At 51.4% G+C, this 21,054-nt stretch overlaps 1 protein-coding gene across 10 annotated transcripts; it reads left to right on the top strand.

Annotated features, from left to right (window-relative positions):
* Positions 1-2,176: 2,176 nt before the first annotated feature.
* Positions 2,177-20,720, top strand: WDR13 (WD repeat domain 13). 10 transcript variants are annotated; one of them, XM_047715323.1, is made up of 12 exons: positions 2,177-2,331; positions 2,679-2,758; positions 3,438-3,678; positions 4,507-4,616; positions 4,727-4,857; positions 5,408-5,715; positions 6,527-6,707; positions 6,804-6,945; positions 8,322-8,440; positions 8,771-8,951; positions 20,207-20,264; positions 20,572-20,716. In XM_047715323.1, the coding sequence occupies exons 2-12, from the start codon at positions 2,718-2,720 to the stop codon at positions 20,590-20,592; spliced, it is 1,533 nt and encodes a 510-aa protein (XP_047571279.1). In that variant the 5' UTR covers positions 2,177-2,331; positions 2,679-2,717; the 3' UTR covers positions 20,593-20,716. The 10 variants fall into 10 exon arrangements, with proteins under 10 accessions (XP_047571279.1, XP_047571280.1, XP_047571282.1 ...); XM_047715324.1 differs by having other exon boundaries at positions 2,203-2,331; positions 2,664-2,758; XM_047715326.1 differs by having other exon boundaries at positions 2,203-2,371.
* The last annotated feature ends 334 nt before the right edge of the window (positions 20,721-21,054 follow it).

The following is a 21,054-nucleotide window of genomic DNA, read 5'->3' as shown; positions in this document are numbered from 1 at the left end:
GTCTGCTTTCAGCTGGAGTCATGATTCTGGGATCAAACCCTGGGATCAGGCTCTCTGGTCAGCAGGGAGCCTGCTTCTCCCTCTTCCTATGCCTGCTGCTCCCCTGCTTGTGCATGCTCGCTCTCTCTCTCTCTCTCTCTGTCAAATTAATAAATACAACCTTTTAAAAAAATTTTTAAAAGACACCCACAGCTTAGTTACATGGACAAGGGAGGTGCTCTGTTGATCCAAAACAGAGTGGTCTATTTTTGTTAGAACACACAAAGTGCAATTCGTGTTTTGGATGTGTCTCCTCATTTCTTTTTTTTTTTTTTTTAAGATTTTATTTATTTATTTGACAGACAGAGATCACAAGTAGGCAGAGAGGCAGGCAGAGAGAGAGGAAAGAAAGCAGGCTCCCCACTGAGCAGAGAGCCTGATTCGGGGCTCCATCCCAGGACCCTGGGATCATGACCTGAGCTGAAGGCAGAGGCTTTAATCCACTGAGCCACCCAGGCGCTCTGTGTCTCCTCATTTCAAGTGGCTTTAAAACTGTTCAGATTAGGGGGGCACCTGGGTGGCTCAGTGGGTTAAGCCGCTGCCTCCAGCTCGGGTCATGATCTCGGGGTCTTGGGATCGAGTCCCGCGTCGGGCTCTCTGCTCGGCGGGGAGCCTGCTTCCCTTCCCCTCTCTCTGCCTGCCTCTCTGCCTACTTGTGATCTCTCTCTGTCAAATAAAAAAAAAAATCTTAAAAAAAAAAAACTGTTCAGATTAGGGACACCTGGGTAGCTCAGTCAGTTAAGCTTCTGCGTTTCGCACAGGTCATGATCCCAGGGTCCTGGGATAGGGTCCCACATCCTGCTCCTTGCTTAGCAGGGAGCTTGCTCCTCCCTCCGCCTACAGCTCCTCCTGCCTGTGTATGTGCACGCCCTCTCGCTCTCTGACAAATAAGTAAGATTTTAAAAAACTGTTCAGATTATTGTATGTTATAAAAAGTAGTGTGAAAAATAAAAGTTTTGAGAATTGTGGTAGTTAGTGGATGTTAAGATCTAATAGGAAGCTACTAGATTTTGTATTTCAATTTTTTTTAAAGATTTTACTTATTTATTTGACAGACAGAGATCACAAGTAGGCAGAGAGGCAGGCAGAGAGAGAGGAGGAAGCAGGCTCCCCACAGAGCAGAGAGCCCGATGCGGGGCTCAATCCCAGGACCCTGGGATCATGACCTGAGCTGAAGACAGAGGCTTTAACCCACTGAGCCACCCAGGCACCCTGTATTTCAATTTTTTTTTAAAGATTTTATTTATTTATTTGAGAGAGAGACAGTGAGAGAGAGCATGAGCAAGGAGAAGGTCAGAGAGAGAAGCAGACTCCCCGCGGAGCCGGAGCCCGATGCGGGACTCGATCCCAGGACTCCAGGATCATGACCCGAGCCGAAGGCAGTCGTCCAACCAACTGAGCCACCCAGGCGTCCCTGTATTTCAATTTTTTAAGTTCTTTTAATCCTGACCACATTAAGATGAATAGAGGGGCACCTGGCTGGCTCATTTGGTAGATCATGCAACTGCTGATCTCAGGGAAGTAAGTTTGAGCCCCATGTTGGATGTAGATTACTTAAAAAAAAAAAGATAAGCAGTTAAGAGTTGCAACTTCCTGTTAGAGTTGAAATAAGGATGCTTCAGATAACCTCTTGGGATCCAAAGCCTGTTGTGCCTACTTAAATGCTTTCTGCCTTTGGAGACTCAGGCCCAGACCAAGATTCCTGGGACCATCCAACTCCACCCCACACACACCCCCACCACAGAACAGACTACTCTCATCAGGGTTGTCTGGATGCTCATCAATCACTTTAAGAACTGGAGAACAGCCTAGGAGCCTCTGCATGTGTGATTATTTTTGATGGTATAACAAGTGATCAGCAGTGGTGATGGGGGTCCCTCCCATGCTTCAAATCTTGCTTAGCCAAGATTGTGCTAAGTTTATTCCACGGTTTCAAAAGAAAGTCGTATTTCTAATTTGGGGGGAGTGATTCGCATACTCGACCGTCTCTCTGACCCCTGGACATTATTCTTGTGTATACAAAAAGTGCCATTAGGAATTGGGGGTGGGGTGGGTAGAACTTAAGGGGTGGAGCCTCCATCCAGTACCGGAAGCTACTGTCCCAAAGCGCGCTTGCGTGGTTCTCCCACGCCCTGGGAAAGATTCCTATCCATTCGCTCTGGGCTTGGCAGCTCTTCCTGGCAGTAGGCGGCCATCTTGCTGGAGCCTGAGAGAGGGAGCCGAGAGAAGGAAAGGGCGACACTGGTCTCAGGGCCGCCCCGGGGGCCTCAAGAGCCGGAGGCAGCCCCGGAGGTGGTCTCTGATCCCCGGCTCTGCTCTTGAACCTGAGAAGGGAAGGCGGAGGGCGGTGGGGGATGGGGAATGCCAAGAAGGATTGCTAGACGGGAGGAGGGGCGTCGCTATGGTGACCGGGGAGGGGCGGGATCAGATCTGAATCGCTGTTGTGAGTCTTCCGGGAACTGCCCGGGAAGGGCAAAGCAGGGCAGGGCTGGGGTGATGACCATGCTAGCTGCCGGGTGGTATTTCGCGATGTCCCGGCGTCGAGGGACTTGGTGTCTACGGCAAAGATCGTCTGATAGAAGGGGCGGAATTAAATCCCTTCACTTGAAACTTTGACATTCCAGGCCCTTGTCCTGCAGGCTCCCGCGGGCGGACACGCCAGAAGAGGAGGCCGGGGAATGGCCGCGGTGTGGCAGCAGGTCTTAGCAGTAGACGCGAGGTGAGGCGTGGGGTCGAAGCCCATGGGAGCGGAAGTTACTGTGGTGCATGCGCAATGGCGATAAGTGAGGCTGGGCGGAGAACTGGTTTTATGCGGCTGCGTGGGCATGCCGGAGTAGAGCATGCGCAGTATCAGGGTGTGGGGGCGTGTAGGGCTGGCAAGAGGGTCGAAAAGAGCATGCGGGGAAAACGCAGCCAGATCTGGGCATGCGCAAGGAGGCTGTGCTGTCAGAGCCTTTGGAAGGGGATGATGGAGCTCAGGCTGGTGACATCCTATTCCCCACCATTGCCCTCCCCCCGCAGCCTTCTCTTACCATCATCACTTCCCCAATCTGACCCCATCGCCATCCCATCCTGACTTCCACCATTGCCTACACTGACACCCCCATCACCATGTCACCCTGACGCCTGCTATTGTCTACACTGACTCAGTCACCCCATACCAACTCCAGCAAAGCTGCAGACGGCCTCCATTGTCAGCACAGTGACCTCATCACCATGCCTTTTATTACTGTAGATCCACTCTCATCACAGCACCAGAGGGACCCCCATCACCACTGCTGATCACTTGTCCTCCTGACCCCTCGCTGCCACACACCTCACTCTCTTTCCCTGTCCCCTGGGCTGATTGATTCCCTCTATCCTGTGCCTGCTGCCCGTCCTGCCTCCTGCCATCATAGGTACAACGCATACCGCACACCAACGTTTCCACAGTTTCGGACACAGTACATCCGACGGCGCAGCCAGCTGCTGCGGGAGAATGCCAAGGCTGGGCACCCCCCAGCGCTGCGTCGGCAGTACCTGAGGCTGCGTGGGCAGCTGCTGGGCCAGCGATACGGGCCCCTCTCCGAGCCAGGCAGTGCCCGTGCCTACAGCAACAGCATCGTTCGCAGCAGCCGAACTACCCTAGACCGCATGGAGGTGAGCTCCTCCCCACACTGCCAGCCATGCACACCACCCGTGTCCATATGCATTCACTCAGCACACTTGTCGGGCACCTGCTCTGTGCAAGGCACCGTGCCAGGCTCTTAGGAGAAGCAAAGGGCAGAAAGAGATAATAACATGGGACGCCTGGGTGGCTCAGTTGGTTAAGCCACTGCCTTCGGCTCAGGTCATGACCCCAGGGTCCTGGGATCGAGTACCGCATCGGGCCTCTTGCTCGGTGGGGAGCCTGCTTCTCTCTCCGCCTCTGCCTGCTCGTGTGCTCTTTCTTTCTGACAAATAAATAAATAAAATCTTTTTTAAAAAGACAATAACGTGATAACTCAATAAATGGACAACAGACAAGATGAACACATTGATAAATAGGCAATAAACAAGATAAATGGGTCAAGAGACATGCGAAGCCAGATAAATCAATAATTAACATGGCTTACTAAGATGGAAAAGTAAAGCAGGCCTGGGGGTAAAATGAGACTCCTGTGGGGAACAGAGGGGAGCTATTTCTGATGGGGACGATCAAGAAAGTTCTCTCCGAGGAGGTGACAGTTGAGCTGAGGCTGGAATGAAGCAAGAGCTGGCTCTGAGTGGTTTTCAGGGGGAAAGTGTCCATTCTTTCCTCACAGACTATTTATTGAGTATCCACTCAGTGGGGAGCTAGTGCCGAGGCCACCCCGGTAGTACCGGCCATGGTCATGGTAGTGGGTAGGGTGAGAAGGGATCTGGTTCTGGGTATATTTTGAAGACTCCAGACCACACGTTCTTGAGGACCATCTTTAAGATGTGCCCACCCTGACCTTCCATTTGCAGGATTTTGAGGATGATCCTCGGGCCCTAGGGGCCCGTGGGCACCGCCGTTCCGTCAGCCGAGGCTCCTACCAGCTGCAGGCACAGATGAACCGTGCTGTCTATGAGGACAGGTATGCAAGGGGCAGTTATGAGCTGGGGTCTGTAAGGGGGAGAGGGACCATAGGGCCTGAATGCTAGCACCTACTTCATGTTATCCCCCCCAACTCCTGTTGGGGCCCAGGCCCCCTGGCAGTGTGGTACCCACATCAGCAGCAGAAGCAAGTCGTGCCATGGCTGGGGACACATCGCTGAGTGAGAACTACGCCTTTGCGGGCATGTACCATGTTTTCGACCAACATGTGGATGAGGCAGGTAAGCCAGCAGGTAGCGGGTCCCCTCACCACTCATTTTCCCGAACTGGGACAGCTACTCAGTGCATCCCCTTCTGCAACTCAGAGTCTCCGGCCCACCTCCGAAGGAGGAGTTGCCATCCCTAAACCTCTCCCCAAGCCCACAAGCCCTCTGCAAAGTAAAGCAGCCCACAAGATCTCAAGTACTTGGGCTATCGTAAAAGGGCCTGGCAGCTCAAAAGAGGACTTTGCAGAAGGCTTCCGGGGTCATGAGTTGCTTGAAAGAGTTTAGAGCCTTGGCTACAGAGAAATCCCCTCACAATGGGCAGCGCAGGCTTTGCAAACCGCTGAGACGTTGGTAACTGTAAAACACTGGCTAAAGTGTAGGGAGCTTTTGGCAGAGGGCCTTCTAGGGTTCCCACTCCCGTTCTCAGCCAAGGAAAGCCTTTTGCAGAAGCCCCCGTGCTTGGCTCAGTGGGTTCCAGCCCCCAGTGCGCACAGCAGAGCCTTTTATAAATGAAAGCGCCTGGCGAGTGTGCTCTGTCCCACCAGCGGCTTCTTGGCATTTGCAGTCCCAAGGGTGCGCTTTGCCAACGACGACCGGCACCGCCTGGCCTGCTGCTCCCTGGACGGCAGCATCTCCCTGTGCCAGCTGGTGCCCGCCCCACCCACAGTGCTCCGCGTGCTGCGGGGCCACACCCGAGGTGTCTCTGACTTCGCCTGGTCCCTCTCCAACGACATCCTCGTGTCCACCTCGCTCGACGCTACCATGCGCATCTGGGCCTCTGAGGACGGCCGCTGCATCCGGGAGATTCCTGACCCCGACGGCGCCGAACTGCTCTGCTGCACCTTCCAGCCGGTCAACAACAACCTCACAGTGGTCAGGCTTCAGGGTGCCGCTCACCAAGGGTGGGGCTGCCGGGCCTGGAGAGCCATCCCGGGGAGTCAGTATGGGTGGGGGGGGGGTCCCCTCCAGTTCCTCATCACAGTCGTCCATGTGGTCAGACTCAGAGAGAAATAGGTCAGAACCGGGCCACTGTGCTTGACATTGGGTTGGCTTGCTGTGACAGACTCCAGTGGGGGACTGGTCAGGAGCCAGAGTCCCAGCTCTGGTACTCCTCCGGTCCCATCAACAGCAGGGCTGCTGTTCTCCAGCCATGGGGGCCACTGGTTGGGGGGCAAGATGGCTAGTCAGAAGACTGGGCTCCTCCCAGTGGCACAGCTCCACTGTGGTCTGACCCCAGGACTGAGAGTCAGAGGGCGGGGAAAAGAAGTGAAAATCTGGCCAGGCTCCGAGTGGCAGAGAGGGGACCCGCTGAGTGAGCCTGTTGCATTCTGGGGTTCCTTCGGCTGCAGCTCTGGCCCCAGTGTGGTCAAGTCTCTGGCGAGGACCAGTCAGGAAGCAGACTGGCTGTCCTTACCAGCCTGGGATGGCCCTGTGGTTTGCCAGTCACAGGGTTGGGGGGCATGCTAAGGGGCAGCTGCCCATCCTGGTTAGATGGCAAGAGGGGGCTGGCTCTGGTTCTGAAGGATCACAGACCTCGGTCACCTCCCAGTCTCCCCGCTGCAGCCGCCCCAGGGTTAGATTCCAGTAGGAACCAGCCAGTTCCATCGACAGCTGCTCCGTCGTGGTCAGACCCAAGGAGGGGCGGGCTGAGAGCAGTGTGTGGTGTGCTTGGTCTCCCCCACAGGTGGGGAATGCCAAGCACAACGTGCACGTCATGAACATCTCCACGGGCAAGAAAGTGAAGGGGGGCTCCAGCAAGCTGACAGGCCGGGTCCTCGCTCTGTCCTTCGATGCCCCTGGCCGGCTGCTCTGGGCAGGCGATGACCGTGGCAGTGTTTTCTCTTTCCTCTTCGACATGGCCACAGGTAGGCCAGCCCCAGGCCTGCATCTGGGGTATTCGGGCTGCCACCGTCCCAGCACACAGCCTCTTATTTGTGTCCCCTCTTCCTCTGTTGTTCCAGGGAAGCTGACCAAAGCCAAGCGTCTGGTGGTGCATGAGGGGAGCCCCGTGACCAGCATCTCCGCGCGCTCCTGGGTCAGCCGCGAGGCCCGGGACCCCTCGCTGCTCATCAATGCTTGCCTCAACAAGCTGCTGCTCTACAGGTGGGTCCTCCCCTTCCAGGTCTCCAGGAGAGGTGGGGCCTGCCGCCGCCATCGGACTGGCGTGGCTAGGGCCTGAGAGCCTGTCTCCTCCATCAGGTTAATTTGAGTGAGCAGGGAAATCAGGTCTCCTGACGATTATGCCGGCTGTCAGTGGGAGGAGTGGTGGCAGAAGTAGCTGGTGCTGACGGAGCGAGGGCTGCCACCAGGCCCTGGGGGAGCGCCTCATACCTAGTGCTCCACTTAATCCTCAGAACAGTGCTGTGAGAAGGGGCCTGTGATTGTGCCCATTTCACAGATGAGCCACCTGAGGCATAAAATAGACTAGGGCCCTCTCAGAGCAGTGGCCTGTTCTTCCTTCCTTTCTTCCTTCCTCTTTCCCTCCTTCCGTCCTTCCCTTTTTTTTCTCTTTTTCCTTTTTGGTGTTTTTGAGTGGAGGAATTTACTATCCCCGCTCACCTATGACATGTTACTCAAACGCAGTTCTCAGCCTGGGCTGCACGCCAGAATGACCCGGAGGGCTTCACAGAATCATGGCCAGGCCCCACTCCAGGCCGGTGATTTCAGAAGCCCTGCGGCGGGACTGGGTGCGTTGGTGCACTGAAAAGCTCCCCCAGCAATGTCCAGCCAGGCCTGAAAGGCACCGCCCGGCAAGATGTTTCCTTTTGTACTCTTTTGTTTTTCTGCTTTTTAAAAAAAAAAATTCACACACGCACATAGTCGTATGTGTAATTCTTAATTTAGGCATACTCCCAAATGCGGGGCTCTTCCCCCCCCATCTTCTCCCTTCCCTCCTCCCTCTTCTGCCACCTCGGCCAATGACTCTGTGTGCCCCTTCCTGGCCAATGACTCTGTGTGCCCCTTCCTGTTTTGTTCTCTCCTTGTAATCCGAGGCATGCGCCCCCATTCCCCACATTTCGGAGGGAGGGTCTTTTCATGGAAGCAGGCTCCTCCTCCATCCTCTCCCACATCTTGCGCTCCTCACCAGAGGATGCTTCTGGAACAGCTCCCAGGCCCCCTGCAGTGCCTTTGTCTCATCCATTCTTTCGAATGGCATGGGGGGTGGTCCAGTTTGGTTGGCCCTGTCCCCTCCTTGTGCCCATCTTAACCACCAAGGTCTTTAAGAAAGAGAAACCAGCAAACCATGCTGCCTAGGTTCCGTATTTCCACCGCCAGGTAGCTTCCAGACCCTCACGAACGCACGTGCCAGCCCTGCTTGATAGGTTTACGCAGTCGCCTCAAAACCAGACCTCATGAGCCTTGGAAAGAACTCGGGCATGGGGGTGGGGACACAAACCATTACCCCCTCCTCACTCCCCCCAGTTCACTGCCGGCCAGCGCTGAGGCGACGCCCTGACCCACTGCCATCCTTCCCTCAGGGTGGTGGACAACGAGGGGACACTGCAGCTGAAGAGAAGCTTCCCCATTGAGCAGAGCTCGCACCCTGTGCGCAGCATCTTCTGCCCCCTCATGTCCTTCCGCCAGGGGGCCTGTGTGGGTGAGTCCCGCAGAGTTCGGGGTGTCTGGGTGGCTTGGGGCAGGGCAGGGATGGACACCCCGGCCCTCTGGTGCCCGGACTTTACGGGCCTCGAGAGCTCTCACCCCAGCAGCCTCCCACTTTGAACAAAGACCCCCAAGAGTCCAGGAAATTCACAACGTGAGACACAGCCTACCCCCCCCAACCCCCAACAGCTCAGACACCTCACACTCTGGACACGGGACTAAAACAGCCAGGTGACCCAGGTCCAGGGACTGTCCCTCCCAGGGCACCCTGCTGCCTCTGCCACCACCTCCCAACGCCCCCCCCTCCTCCCCCTACCCTGGGCAGTGACCGGCAGCGAGGACATGTGTGTGCACTTCTTCGATGTGGAGCGGGCCGCCAAGGCTGCCGTCAACAAGCTTCAGGGCCACAGCGCCCCCGTGCTGGACGTGAGCTTCAACTGTGACGAGAGTCTGCTGGCTTCCAGCGACGCCAGCGGCATGGTCATCGTCTGGAGGCGGGAGCAGAAGTAGGTCCTGCCGGGTCGCCTGCCCACCCATCTCCCACTCCAGCCTTGTGTTTGTAAATAAAGTTCCTGTGGTTGTGCCTGTGGCTGGCTCCCAGGTCCGCTGGGGTGGGGGGTGGGGGGGTGGCTCTAGCACCCGAGCTGGCACAGGGTTCGCTCCCTTGCTCGCGCCTTCAGGCATCAATTTCCTCACTTAGCAACTGGTCATTGAATGCCTCCCCGTCACGGGCCCCCCTGTAAGTGTTTGGCTCAGTCTGGCATTGGACAGACATGATTGAGCACCTGCTGGGCACCAGAACCGTTCTAGGCACTGAGGGGCGGTAGAGCCGTGACCTCAACGGACAGAAGTGCCTGCCTTCGTGGGGCTCCTGTTAAATGGCAGGTGGTTGGTAGGCAAAAATATATCATGGCCTGTGTTGGGAGGGCAGGACATAAGGGCATAGGAGCGGAAGATTGTACTATTTTTGGTGCTGTGATGAGAGACAACGACATTCCTGGTAGTGAAATTGAAACAAAGACCTGAATGAAGTGAGAGAGAGCTGCGGGGTGGGGGAGAGAGGAAAGGCAGTGAGTGCAAAGGCACTGTGGCCGGAGTGTGCCAGAGGGCTCACTGAAGAGGCAGGTGTGGCTGGACCAGAGTATGGTAGGAGATGAGGTCAGACAGGCCTGATCCTGGAGAGCTCTGTGGCCACAGAAAGGACTTGGGCTTTTTCTGAGTGAGAGGTGAGTCACCCGAATGAGCGGAGGAGGGATGTGATCCCATTTGGTTGGAAGAGGACCCCTCCAGGTACTGTGAAAAGAACAGACTTGGGAGGGGGGTGCAGGGGCAGAAGCAGGGGGACCAGTCACAAGGCCCCACAGGAGTTGAGGTGAGCAGTGATGGGGACGCAAGTGGGGGAAGTGGGAGCTGAGATGGGGAATATTGGCTTCTACCACGAGAATTTCATGCTGTTAGTCTACAGGGTTCTACTGGCTCCTCAGGAGGGCTGAGGCCTTCCAGCTCCCCTTCCCCCTCCCCAAGGCTCTTCCCCACAAACAGGGACCAGATGAGTTGAGGATGTGGAGTACAAAACCCATGTAGAAGCAACCATGGACCCTAATCCTGAGCTGGTGGTTCTTGCTGATGGGGGGAGGGAATGGGGATTCTCTCTCTATCCCCAGAGGAACCCCAGACCACCCGTAGCTCCTTCCATGCCCACCCAGGGCCCAAATTCAAGGCCCAGAACAGCTCAGAGTCTGTAAAGTGATGTTCATGTTTGAGGGGACCCCCAAGTGAGGAGAGAAAGCTTAGGATATTAACAGGGGGCAAGAGAACCAAAAGCCCTTGTCAATGACCTCAGTCACCAGGAAATGTCAAAGTTGCCAGAAATGCCAAGGAGGTGCTCCAGCTGCTCCCTTCCCTCCAGCTGCATAGGCTGCCATATCCAGATGCATCAGTAGGAGCTGGGGCCTACAATCTTGAGACCTCAGGGTCCGTCCACAGAGCCACAGGCACTCCAACACCACCCAACGTTATCGAGCTACCGAACTAACACTAGCAGTCTTGTTGGAGGGGAAGAAATCCCTGGTTTGTTGAAGCCAGCGTTAATAACAGTGTGGTTAACTTGCAGGCAGAAGCATTTCTATGCGGTGCTTCCACCTTGACCTTATGGTGAATGGTGAGGAGGTAGGGACATCAGTGAGCTGAACGTTCATGACGCAGTTCATGCGTCTGTAGGTGTCAGAGGTCCCCCAGACCACCCAGACTCAAGATCTGCTGGGAGAACTCTTGGTCCCAGCCTATGGTTGCATACATACCTTTTATTTCTTCCCGCAAAAAGACACAGAACACAATTGGCAAAGGGAAATGGTGACCTGGGGCGAACTCCAGGGCAGACCAGGCATGAGCTCGCAAGGGTCCTCTCCCAGTGGACTCACAGGATGTGCTTAATTCCCCCCTGTCACGCCACCTGACAACCGGAGAAGCTCATTCTTAGAGGTTGAGTGCCCAGGGTTGCTTCTGGGGGGTGGTCACACGGGGGGGGTCCCTGCCTGGCACATACCCAACTCCAGACTGTCCTGGAAGGAAAGCAGGTGTTCAGCATAAACCAGAGTGTGCGTATGAACAGTTGAGGCACAGTGAGCCACTCATCATTTAGAGAGTGGTGAGAACCCTGTTGAAAGACACTTAAGTTTCCAGGTGCCAGCCAAGGGCCATCCTTGAAGCAGGCCTTTCCCAGGAGAGAAGTTCAGGCCTGCTGTGTTAACTCTTTCTACACACTGTGCAACACCAAAAAGCCACTCCGTTTCAACCAAGGTCAGTGGCGGCCAAGATCACTTGGGGGAACCTCATTTTTCTCTAGCACCTTTTTTTTTTTTTTTTTAAAGATCTATTTATTTGAGAGGGAGAGAGTGAGAGAGAGCATGAGAGCTGAGGTCAGAAGGAGAAGCAGACTCCCCATGGAGTTGGGAGCCCGATGCAGGACTCGATCCCAGGACTCCCAAGATCATGACCTGAGCCGAAGGCAGTTGCTTAACCAACTGAGCCACCCAGGTGCCCAAGCACCTTCTTATTTTCTTCACATTCTTCATGTTGTTTATTGAGTCGGAATTCAAGATGGCTAATCACGGATATTGTTATACATGATTTGGGGGGTTTCTTTCCCATGAAGTTTTGAGGTGGCTGAGTTGACATTCTGCTTTATTTTATTTATTTTATTTTTATTCTTAAAGTAAACCCTGTGGCCAACGTAGGGCTTGAACTCATGACCCTGAGATCAGAAGTCACATATGACTGACGTTCCACTTTGTTTACTTATTTATTTTTTAAGATTGTATTTATTTATTTGACAGAGAGAGCAAGAGAGCATAAGCAGGCAGAGCAGCAGAGGGAGAGGGAGAAGCAGGCTCCCCACTGAGCAGGGATTCTGATGCGGAGCTTGGTCCCAGGATTCTGAGATCATGACCTGAGCCGAAAGCAGTCGCTTAACCGACTGAGCCACCCAGGCACCTCATCCTGATATTCTACCTTTTTTTTTTTGTTTTGTTTTGTTTTGGACAAAGAGAGAGCACAAGTAGACAGAGCAGCAGGCCAAGGGAGAGGGAGAAACAGGCTCCCCAGTGAGCAGGGAGCTCGATGTGGGACTTGATCCCAGGACACTGGGATCATGACCGGAGCCAAAGGCAAACGCTTAACCTCCTGAGCCACCCAGGCGCCCCTGACATTCTACTTTAAAATCATTTTTGTGATACCTTTTCTTGACTTACAACCTACAAGGAAATAAGTAATGAGCAAACAATTTTAAAAAATCATATTATTTGTCAAATTTAGGCCTCTGTTAACTTGTTCATCATCACTGTGCCTCCAGTGTGACATCAGATCTGAACTCTTAACCATTCCACCATCAATGCCATTCTAGTCTTTGACTTTGAACCCATGTGTTTATTTCACGATAGCCTTGCTAGTCTGAGCTTGAAGCAGAGCCCCTGTTAATTACTACCTCATCAGTGTCCCACTGGCCAAATCTCAAACCAGGGCCTCTGTATAATGTCCCACCAGCTCTTGTCTTCTGATCTGACCTTGAATTTCAGATTCTGTTCATTTGTGATCAGTGCCCCTTTGCTTCAGCAAGCATTCCAACCATGAGGACCCTCAGTCCTGACGTTGAATCTGGGCCTCCATTAATTATTTTGCCATTATTTGTCTATTTATTTTAAAGATTTTATTTATTCATTTGACAGAGCACGTAGAAGCAGGGCATGCAGAGGGGACAGAGAGAAGGAGAAGCAGACTCCCAGCTGAGCAAGGAGCCTGATGCGAGGCTCGATCCCAGGACCCTGGGATCATGACCTGAACCGAAGGCAGATGCTTAACCAACTGAACCACCCTGGTGCCCCAGTTATTTTACCACTGATGCCTGTGTGGTCCAAATGTCAGACCAGTCCTCTGTAACTAACTGGTCTACTGTCACTGTCTCTTGTCTAACCTCAAATCTGGGCATCTCTTAATGTTTCCTTCACCAGTTCCTCTCTGGTAGGACCCCAAATGCAGACACTTATAACTTTACCACCATCGGTCCTGGGCCTCTGTTTTTTAGTTGTTTTTTTTTTTTTTTAAGATTTTATTTATTTATTTGTCAGAGAGAGCACAAGCAGGGGGAGAAGCAGGCTCCCCGCTGAGCAGAGATCCCAGAGAGGGCTCAATCCTAGGACCCTGGGATCACGACCTGAGCCAAAGGCAGACGCTTAATCAACTCAGTCACCCAAGCATCCCTGGTTTTCCTTTGAACTTGAGTCTTTTTAACTCTTCCCCCATCAGTGCTACAGAGGTCTAAACTCTGAGACTCTATTTATAATTCCACCATCAATAACTCTTTGTCCTTGAATCCAGGCTTCAGTTAACTGAATATCACTGCACCTCAGGTCTGAAACCTGAGCCTCCATGGGCTTTCCCACACTCACTGCTCCTCTCACTTGACTTCAAGAAACTGTACCACTCTATACCCCTATGATCTTACCTCGAACCCTGGCCTCTATTTACTATTTTCCTATAATTGCTCTTTCGATCTGACCTTGAACCTAGGACACTGGTAACACTTGTAGCATCAGTTCCCCTCTAGGCAGACCTCAGAAATCATGTGTCTGTTAACTATTCCATTATCACTTCTCTTCTTCTCTGACATTGAACCTGAGCTTTTTTCAACTATTCCATCATCAATACCCCTCTGGTCGTATTTGGAATGGAAATTCTGCTGACTACTCTTTGGTCCAACTGAATCTGGGCCTCTAATTAATACCCACCGTCACTGGCTTTTTGCTCTAACTGGGCCTTTTGGAACTCTAGAACCATCAAGGCACTTCTGGTCTGACCTCAGATCCAGACTCTGGGGATCCCTGCATGGCTCAGTGGGTTAAGAGTCTGCCTTCAGCTCAGGTCATGATCTCACGGTCCCAGGGTCAAGTCCCACATCGGGCTCCCTGCTCAGTGGGGATTCTGCTTCTCCCTCTGCCTACCTCTCCCCACTCCGACAAATAAAAATTAAAATCTTTTTAAAAAAATCCTTGGGACGCCTGGGTGGCTCAGTTGGTAAAGCAGCTGCCTTCGGCTCAGGTCATGATCCCAGCGTCCTGGGATCGAGTCCCGCATCGGGCTCCTTGCTCGTCAGGAAACCTGCTTCTCCCTCTGCCTCTGCCTGCCATTCTGTCTGCCTGTGCTCGCTCTCTCTCCCTCGCTCTCTCTGACAAATAAATAAATAAAATCTTTAAAAAAAAAATCCAGACTCTGTTAGCTTTTACTCCATCAAGACCTCCTTTTTTTTTTTTTTAAGATTTTATATATTTATTTGACAGAGAGAAATCACAAGTAAGCAGAGAGGCAGGCAGAGAGAGAGGAGGACACAGGCTCCCTGCTGAGCAGAAAGCCCGATGCGGGGCTCGAACCCAGGACCTGGGATCATGACCTGAGCCGAAGGCAGCGGCTTAACCCACTGAGCCACTCAGGCGCCCCAAGACCTCCTTTTTTTAAAGATTTTATTTTTTATTTTTTTAAAGATAAAAGATTTTACTGTCACAGAGAGAGAGTGAGCGCACACAAGCAGGAGGAGTGGCAGGCACATGTCTTTCAACATCTGTGCCCCTTTGGTGAGATTTCAAACCCAGCTCATGGTAAACATTCTGGCAATGGTAGCCTTCTGGGCTGAACTCACATATAGGAGAGGTACACCTACTAAACTTATAAGGACTTCAGAGTGGTCACTACTGGTGAAATACAGCCTATGGTCAGATATAATGGGGCAAGAGGTTATGATGTGGACTTAAGTGTTCACAAAAATAAATGGGCATTTGGGGTACCTGGGTGGCTCAGTCATTAAGCATCTGCCTTTGGTTCGGGTCATGATCCCGGGGTCCTGGGGTCAAGTCTCACGTTGGGCTCCCTGCTCAGCAGAGAATCTGTGTCTCCCTCTGCCCCTCCCTTCCCCCTGTTCATGCACGTGTGCAACTTCTCTCTCTCTCTCTCTCTCTCTCTCACTCGCTTTCTCCCAAACAAATAAATAAAACCTTAAAAAAAACAATAATAATAAATGGGGACTCTAGTGGAGGCACGGACTGGGATATAGACACCCTCACGATCCCTACCTGACTTGGTGTGAGCCAGGGAATCTCCACAACCCAGTCTGTGTGACCCACGGGTGTCCAAACTCCGGTCTGTGTGACCCTGGGAGGTCCATCCCCCAGTATGTATGTACCCAGAAGTGTCCACATTCCAGTTTCTGTGACCTGAAAAGTGTTACACCCTGGTCTGTGTAACCCCAGAAGCGCTCATAGTATGGTCTGTGTGACACCAGGAGTGTGTGTATACCCAGTCTGTCTGACCCCCGTGTTTCCAGACTGCACGCTGCGGGACTCAGTGGGAGTCCACATCCCAACCTGTGTTATCCCAAGTGGGCCGGCACCCCAGTCCGGCAGACTTTCAGAGTGTCCAGACACCTGTCTGTGTGACCCCAGGAGTTTCATACCCCACTGACAAAGGAGAGAAGGAATGAATAGATAGATAGATTTCATTTCTGCTGCTGATAATTAGATAAATGTAGATTCCAATAAGTTTTTATAAACACAGGTACTTGTAAGTAAGCTAAATTAAAAACAGGAGATAGAGGGGCGCCTGGGTGGCTCAGTGGGTTAAAGCCTCTGCCTTCAGCTCAGGTCATGGTCTCAGGGTCCGGGGATCAAGCCCCACATCGGGCTCTCTGCTCAGCAGGGAGCCTGCTTTCCCCTCTCTCTCTGCCTGCCTCTCTGCCTATGTGTGATCTCTCTCCCTTTGTCAAATAAATAAATAAAATCCTTAAAAAAAAAAAAAACAGGAGATAGAACTTCCAAATCACTTGAAAAAAATGATTCTATAACAAAAAGTAGACCACTAAGGAAATATCAAGCAAGGAAGCATGAAAAGAGCTGAAAACATAGGGCACCTGGGCGGCTCAGCCGGTGGAACGTGCGACTCTTGATCTCAGGGTCGTGAGCTCAAGCCCCCGTTAGGCATAATTGCTTCTAAAAAGCTTAAAATTTGGGGGGGCACCTGGGTGGCTCAGTCAGTTAAGTGTCTGCCTTCGGCTCAGGTCATGATCCCAGGGTCCTGGGATCGAGTCCCACATCGGGCTCCTGGCTCAGGAGAGAACTGCTTCTCCCTCTGCCTGTGCTGCTCCCTCTGCTTGTGCTCATTCTCTCTCCCCCCGACAAATAAATAAATAAAATCTTTAAAAAATTTTAAAGAGTTAAATAAGATCTAAATCTTATTTAGATTTAGATGAATGATTCAGAAAGATTTTTTCAATGATAAATACAAAAGTGAGAAAAGAGCAGTTGCAATATACATTCAAGATAAAATTAAGGGAAAAAGCAGTAAACACACTAAAAGGACCCTTTTTATACATCAAGGGCATGCTCAGTTGAAAACATAACAGTCACGAATTTCTGTAGTCTGCATAACAGAGACCAAGCCTTTAGCTAAAGGAACAGAAGCCAGCCAACAGGATCCTTGCCAACTCCTTCACAGGGCTGGGACAAGCGCAGCAGTGTTCACACCAGACACTGAAAAATGAAATAGGCTTCTAAATTAGTAATGGAGGGAAATAGAGGAAGTGGACACATGGTCTACCCATTTTCCCAGCGTTGGGCCCAAGGACAGATACTTTTGCGGCCTTGGATGTTGTCCCTTGTGGTGAATATGAGAGGCCACAGGTACCATGTGGAAGGATCCTATTAGATCTTGACAACCCTAGGTCCATCTTCAGGTGCTTAGTCAATGGGAGAAATCACTGATGGTCTCATTCTACCCCCAGGCTCAGCTGAGTGAAAAAGACAGGCACTACCCAATTACCCAACCACAGGAAACCCTCAGGTTGCTAGAAGGAGAAAAAAAATTATTCTGCGATGTCCCTTAAATCAAAGGAGCTCTGTTCTGATCGGCCTGTAGAGATAGAGATGCACTGGTACAAATCAAAATTCCCCAACGAAGGTAAATCTTTGGCAAATGAGACTCATTTAATGGTTTGATTTCATAAAAATAATCACACTTTCTCTGATTGTCGATGGTTGGTGTAATACAAGTAGGCATTTTGTTCTAGCTGGGTTTGTTTTTTTCCTAAATGGAGACAGGTTCACGGATCAAACAAGCTAGTCCTCCTCCATTTAATGGAAGATGAGGAAAAACTGAAGACTTGACTGGGTCTGGGGCAGGGGGTTCATTTCTGAGAGGTGCCTCTGGTGTGACTGGCTGGCGTGGATGTTAGCTGCTGGCCCGGGGTGTGCTTCGTTTCTCTTCCCCGCACCCTCCCTTCCTCCAGAACTCTCTTTCTCATGTAGCCTTTCCAATAGGAGAGCCTGGACTTCTTGACATATTGGCTGGGCTCGATTTGAAGGAGGGAACGGGAGAGAGAGAGAGAGAAAGCAAACAACCAAGGGAGAGAGTTCACCTAACAGCTGCAATCTTTTTTTTATAAACTAATCTCAGCGATGCTATCCCATCATTTCTGCCATTTTCTCTTTGTTAGAAACCAGTCAGGAAATTCAGGCCACACTCATGGGGATGGGATTGGGGGAGGGGGGCATCACACAAAAGCAGGAACACCAGGAAGCCGGGATCTTTGGGGACCATCTTTGAAGCTGCCTGCCACATTGCCCCTAAGGTATGTGGGACCCCAGACAAATATGTGTTTGCAGGATCTGTCTGTACAATGGGAAGAAGAAATGCATTATAAAGTCATGGGTCCGTATGCGGAAGTGTGATTTATTGAGGAAGATTTAGAACAAAGTAGGGAAGAGGCACTTAGGTATTTGTTTCTTGTCCGCCCAAGGCACCTGAAGAACCCTTAGTGTCCAGGCTCTACGTCTTCCTGTTCTGGTGCAGGAACCAAGTCCTGATGTCCTTTACTGCCAAATATGCCTAAAAAGGAAAAGCAACCAATTTTTCACTTCTATGTAGAGAAGAAGCCAGTTTTTCACCTCCTTCTGTGTTTCCTTTCCCCAAATGTCATTTTTATGACTCACCCAGAGTACTCACAACGTTGCAGACAGCAGGTGTGGGAGGGTTCTCTCCCCCACATCAGGCAGTCCTCTGCGACCCCAGCTGGGTGTCCTACGATTTAACTCAATTCTGGCTCAGATCTGCCTGGACAGAGTGTCACTTCCCCAGGCTAAGGGTTCAGTCCCACAAGACCATCCTCCCTACAATAACTTCAGATGCCAGTCACAAGTGGCAGGTCTCCAGGTTACCCACAACTGCAGTCGGATTTGGCTCTAACGCAGAGGTTCCCACCACCCCTTCCTTGGTTTTTGATTAACTTGCTAGAGCAGTTCACAGAACTCGGGAACATTGACTTAACATTTACCAGTTTATTACAGAACATGATAAAGGATACAGGTAAACAGCCAGATGAAGAGATACATGGAGGCCTGTCCGGGAGGGTCCCAAGCAAAGGAGCTTCTAGAAGTTCCTGGGGAGTTGGGGTGCATCACTCTCTCGGTGTGGCTGTGTTCGCCAACCTGGAATCCCTCTGAACCCCACGCTATTGGGATTTTGATGGAGGCTTCCTCACACACGCACGATCTGTCATTAACTCCATTTCCAGCCCCTCTCCCCTATCTAGAGAACAGGAGGGATCGGGCTGGAAAAGCTTCTTTTTTTAAAAAAAAAAAAGATTTTATTTATTTATTTGACAGAGAGAGAGCGATCACAAGTAGGCAGAGAGGCAGGCAGAGAGAAAGATGGGGAAGCAGGCTCCCTGCTGAGCAGAGAGGAAAAGCTTCTGATGATGCTTTGGCCTTTCTGGTGACCAGCCTCTACTCTGGAACCATCCAGGAGCCCCCTCCCCCCGCCCCGAGTCACCTCAATGGGATAAAAGGTGCTCGTAGTGCTCTTATCACTTAGGAAATTACAAAGGTTTGAGGGGCTCTGTGTCGGGAACCAGGAGCAGAGACCAATCTGTGTTTCCTATTATCACACAGTACCACGGCTCTTTAGAACCTGTCTGTACTGGAAAAACCTAGATATTTTTACCTTGTCAGGTCCCTACACCGTTTATTTAACGCTGGTCACATCCTCCTCGTGACATTGCATTATCCACTGGGCTGCCCATAAATACTGGCTTCCAGAGACGACTCCTCCAGGAGGGGTCCCCGTGCTTTGTCAACAGGGACCACAAAAGCAAGTCTTCTGTCCAGTACACAGGAAAACGTAGACAATCCTGCATTTTCTGGTCATGTTACATTTAGTGTTTGGAATTTTATGGCAAAAATATAAAAACACACATCTTCTAACCATGTCTTCTCTTGAATTCTTTAAACAACAGTCACTGCATTCCTAGAATGAAATCTACAGCAACCTCAGTTGGACCCCTGCCTTCCACACTCCCACCACTGGTGGGGCAGAGAGGCAAGGGGCCCATGGCAATGAGAAGCGTAGTCCTGTTTGTACCAAGAATGTCCATTCCTCGGGCGCCTGGGTGGTTCAGTCGGTGAAGTGGCCACCTTCCGCTCAGGTCATGATCCCCAGGGTCCTGAGATCGAGCTGTGCGTCAGGTTCCCAGCTCTGTGGGGAGTACGTTTCTCCCTCTCCCTCTGCCCCACCCCTGCTTGTACCCCCTCTCTTTCTCTCAAATGAAAAAATAAAATCTTAAAAAAAAAAAGAACCAAAGTTCATCAGGGCATCTGTCTGCCCCCATACCTAAGGTCAAGGGGAAGAGCATCTCCAAGAAAGAGAAATGGGGATCAGGGTCCGCACGGGTCCTGGTCCAGATCTGGGCCGCCTCATTCAAATGGTGCTCCTGGCTCTGGCCAGTCCCAGCCACCAGAGGGGGTTTTAGACCACTTTGAGGAAGGCATTCAAAGCAGGGGGCACCCTGCGGCTCAGGGACCAGAGCAGGGGTCCTCCTTGCACTGCCTGGGACTTACATGTCAAATACATAAACTCCATATCATCCTGCTTTAGGAAACTATTAACGTTAACGTGTCCTCTATTAGAGAGGTAGTTTCAGAATGAGTGCAGGAATTCTTTAATATTCCTCCACTCAAGTGACATTACTTAATCCCCCTTCCCTGGAGAGTGGGCCAGACTCAGTGTCTCATTTCTCATGAACAGACTTTGGTTCGGTGACAGTGTGTAGCTTCTAACAGTAGCTCATAAAATGCATCTGTTGAGACTTCCTTCTTGTTTGTTCTAGTGTTCCCGCAGGTTCTATTGTGTTCACTCTCTCTCTCTTTCTCCCCCTTGTCACCTGCTCTAGGGGAAGACAGACACCTTATTGCAAGGACATATCAAGAAGCCGTTTGGAGGGGCCCATGGTAAGGAACTGAGGATACCCACCAACAGTCAAGGGAATAAACTTGAAAGCAAACGAGCCTTTCAGTGAGACCCCGAGCCGCCATTCTGGCTGAAACCTCTCCAGAGAGCTGGAGGGGGAACCACCCAGCTAAGACAGTCCTGGACTCCAGCCCTTGGAAAATGTGGATGATAATAAATTGTTGTCGTTTTAAATCACTAAGTGTGTGTGTGGCGGGGGGGGGGTGATTTGTTCCACAGCAAAAGATAGCTGGAACAAATGTTATTGGTTAAAAATGTTCGATAACACTCTGTAAATTACGTCTCCAGTTCACAGGTGGGATGAAGTAGAGGAAACAGGAGGAATATATTGGCCCTTCTGACAAGGAAAGATCTTCATGTTTACGTCTGTTAACTGTTGGGCGCCTGGGTGGCTCAGCAGGTTACGCCACCACCTTCGGCTCAGGTCATGATCCCAGGGTTCTGGGATCAAGTCCCACGTTGGGCTCCCTGCACAGCAGGGAGTCTGCTTCTCCCTCTGACCCTCTCCCCTTTCATTCTCTCTCTCTCCAATAAGTAAGATCTTTAAATAAAATTTAAAAATAAGTTTGTCAACTGTTACCATTTATATAAATGTTGTGCTAAAAACTGTTGTATCATTCTTAGCCCCCACCACCAAAGAGCTATTGAATAGTTGTTATTCACCGTGAGTTATTGGATATATTTAGAAATATGAAACTGCATTAAGAGACTGTATTTAAATTATAATTAAAGCTTGCAAAGAGTTTATTCTTGTTTTCCTTCCAGCTAATC

The sequence above is a fragment of the Lutra lutra genome, chromosome X, assembly GCF_902655055.1.
Source record: "Lutra lutra chromosome X, mLutLut1.2, whole genome shotgun sequence".
NCBI lineage: Eukaryota > Metazoa > Chordata > Mammalia > Carnivora > Mustelidae > Lutra > Lutra lutra.
This window is presented reverse-complemented; position numbering and strand designations above follow the sequence as displayed.

Excerpts from the sequence above, each read along its gene's own strand:
- WDR13 (XM_047715320.1), top strand. The coding sequence starts at position 2,401 with ATGCCAAGAAGGATTGCTAGACGGGAGGAGGGGCGTCGCTATGGTGAC. Across the intron at positions 2,759-3,471 it reads GTCTTAGCAGTAGACGCGAG|TTTCGGACACAGTACATCCG; the intron begins GTGAGGCGTGGG and ends ACGTTTCCACAG. Across the intron at positions 6,946-8,321 it reads AACAAGCTGCTGCTCTACAG|GGTGGTGGACAACGAGGGGA; the intron begins GTGGGTCCTCCC and ends TCCTTCCCTCAG.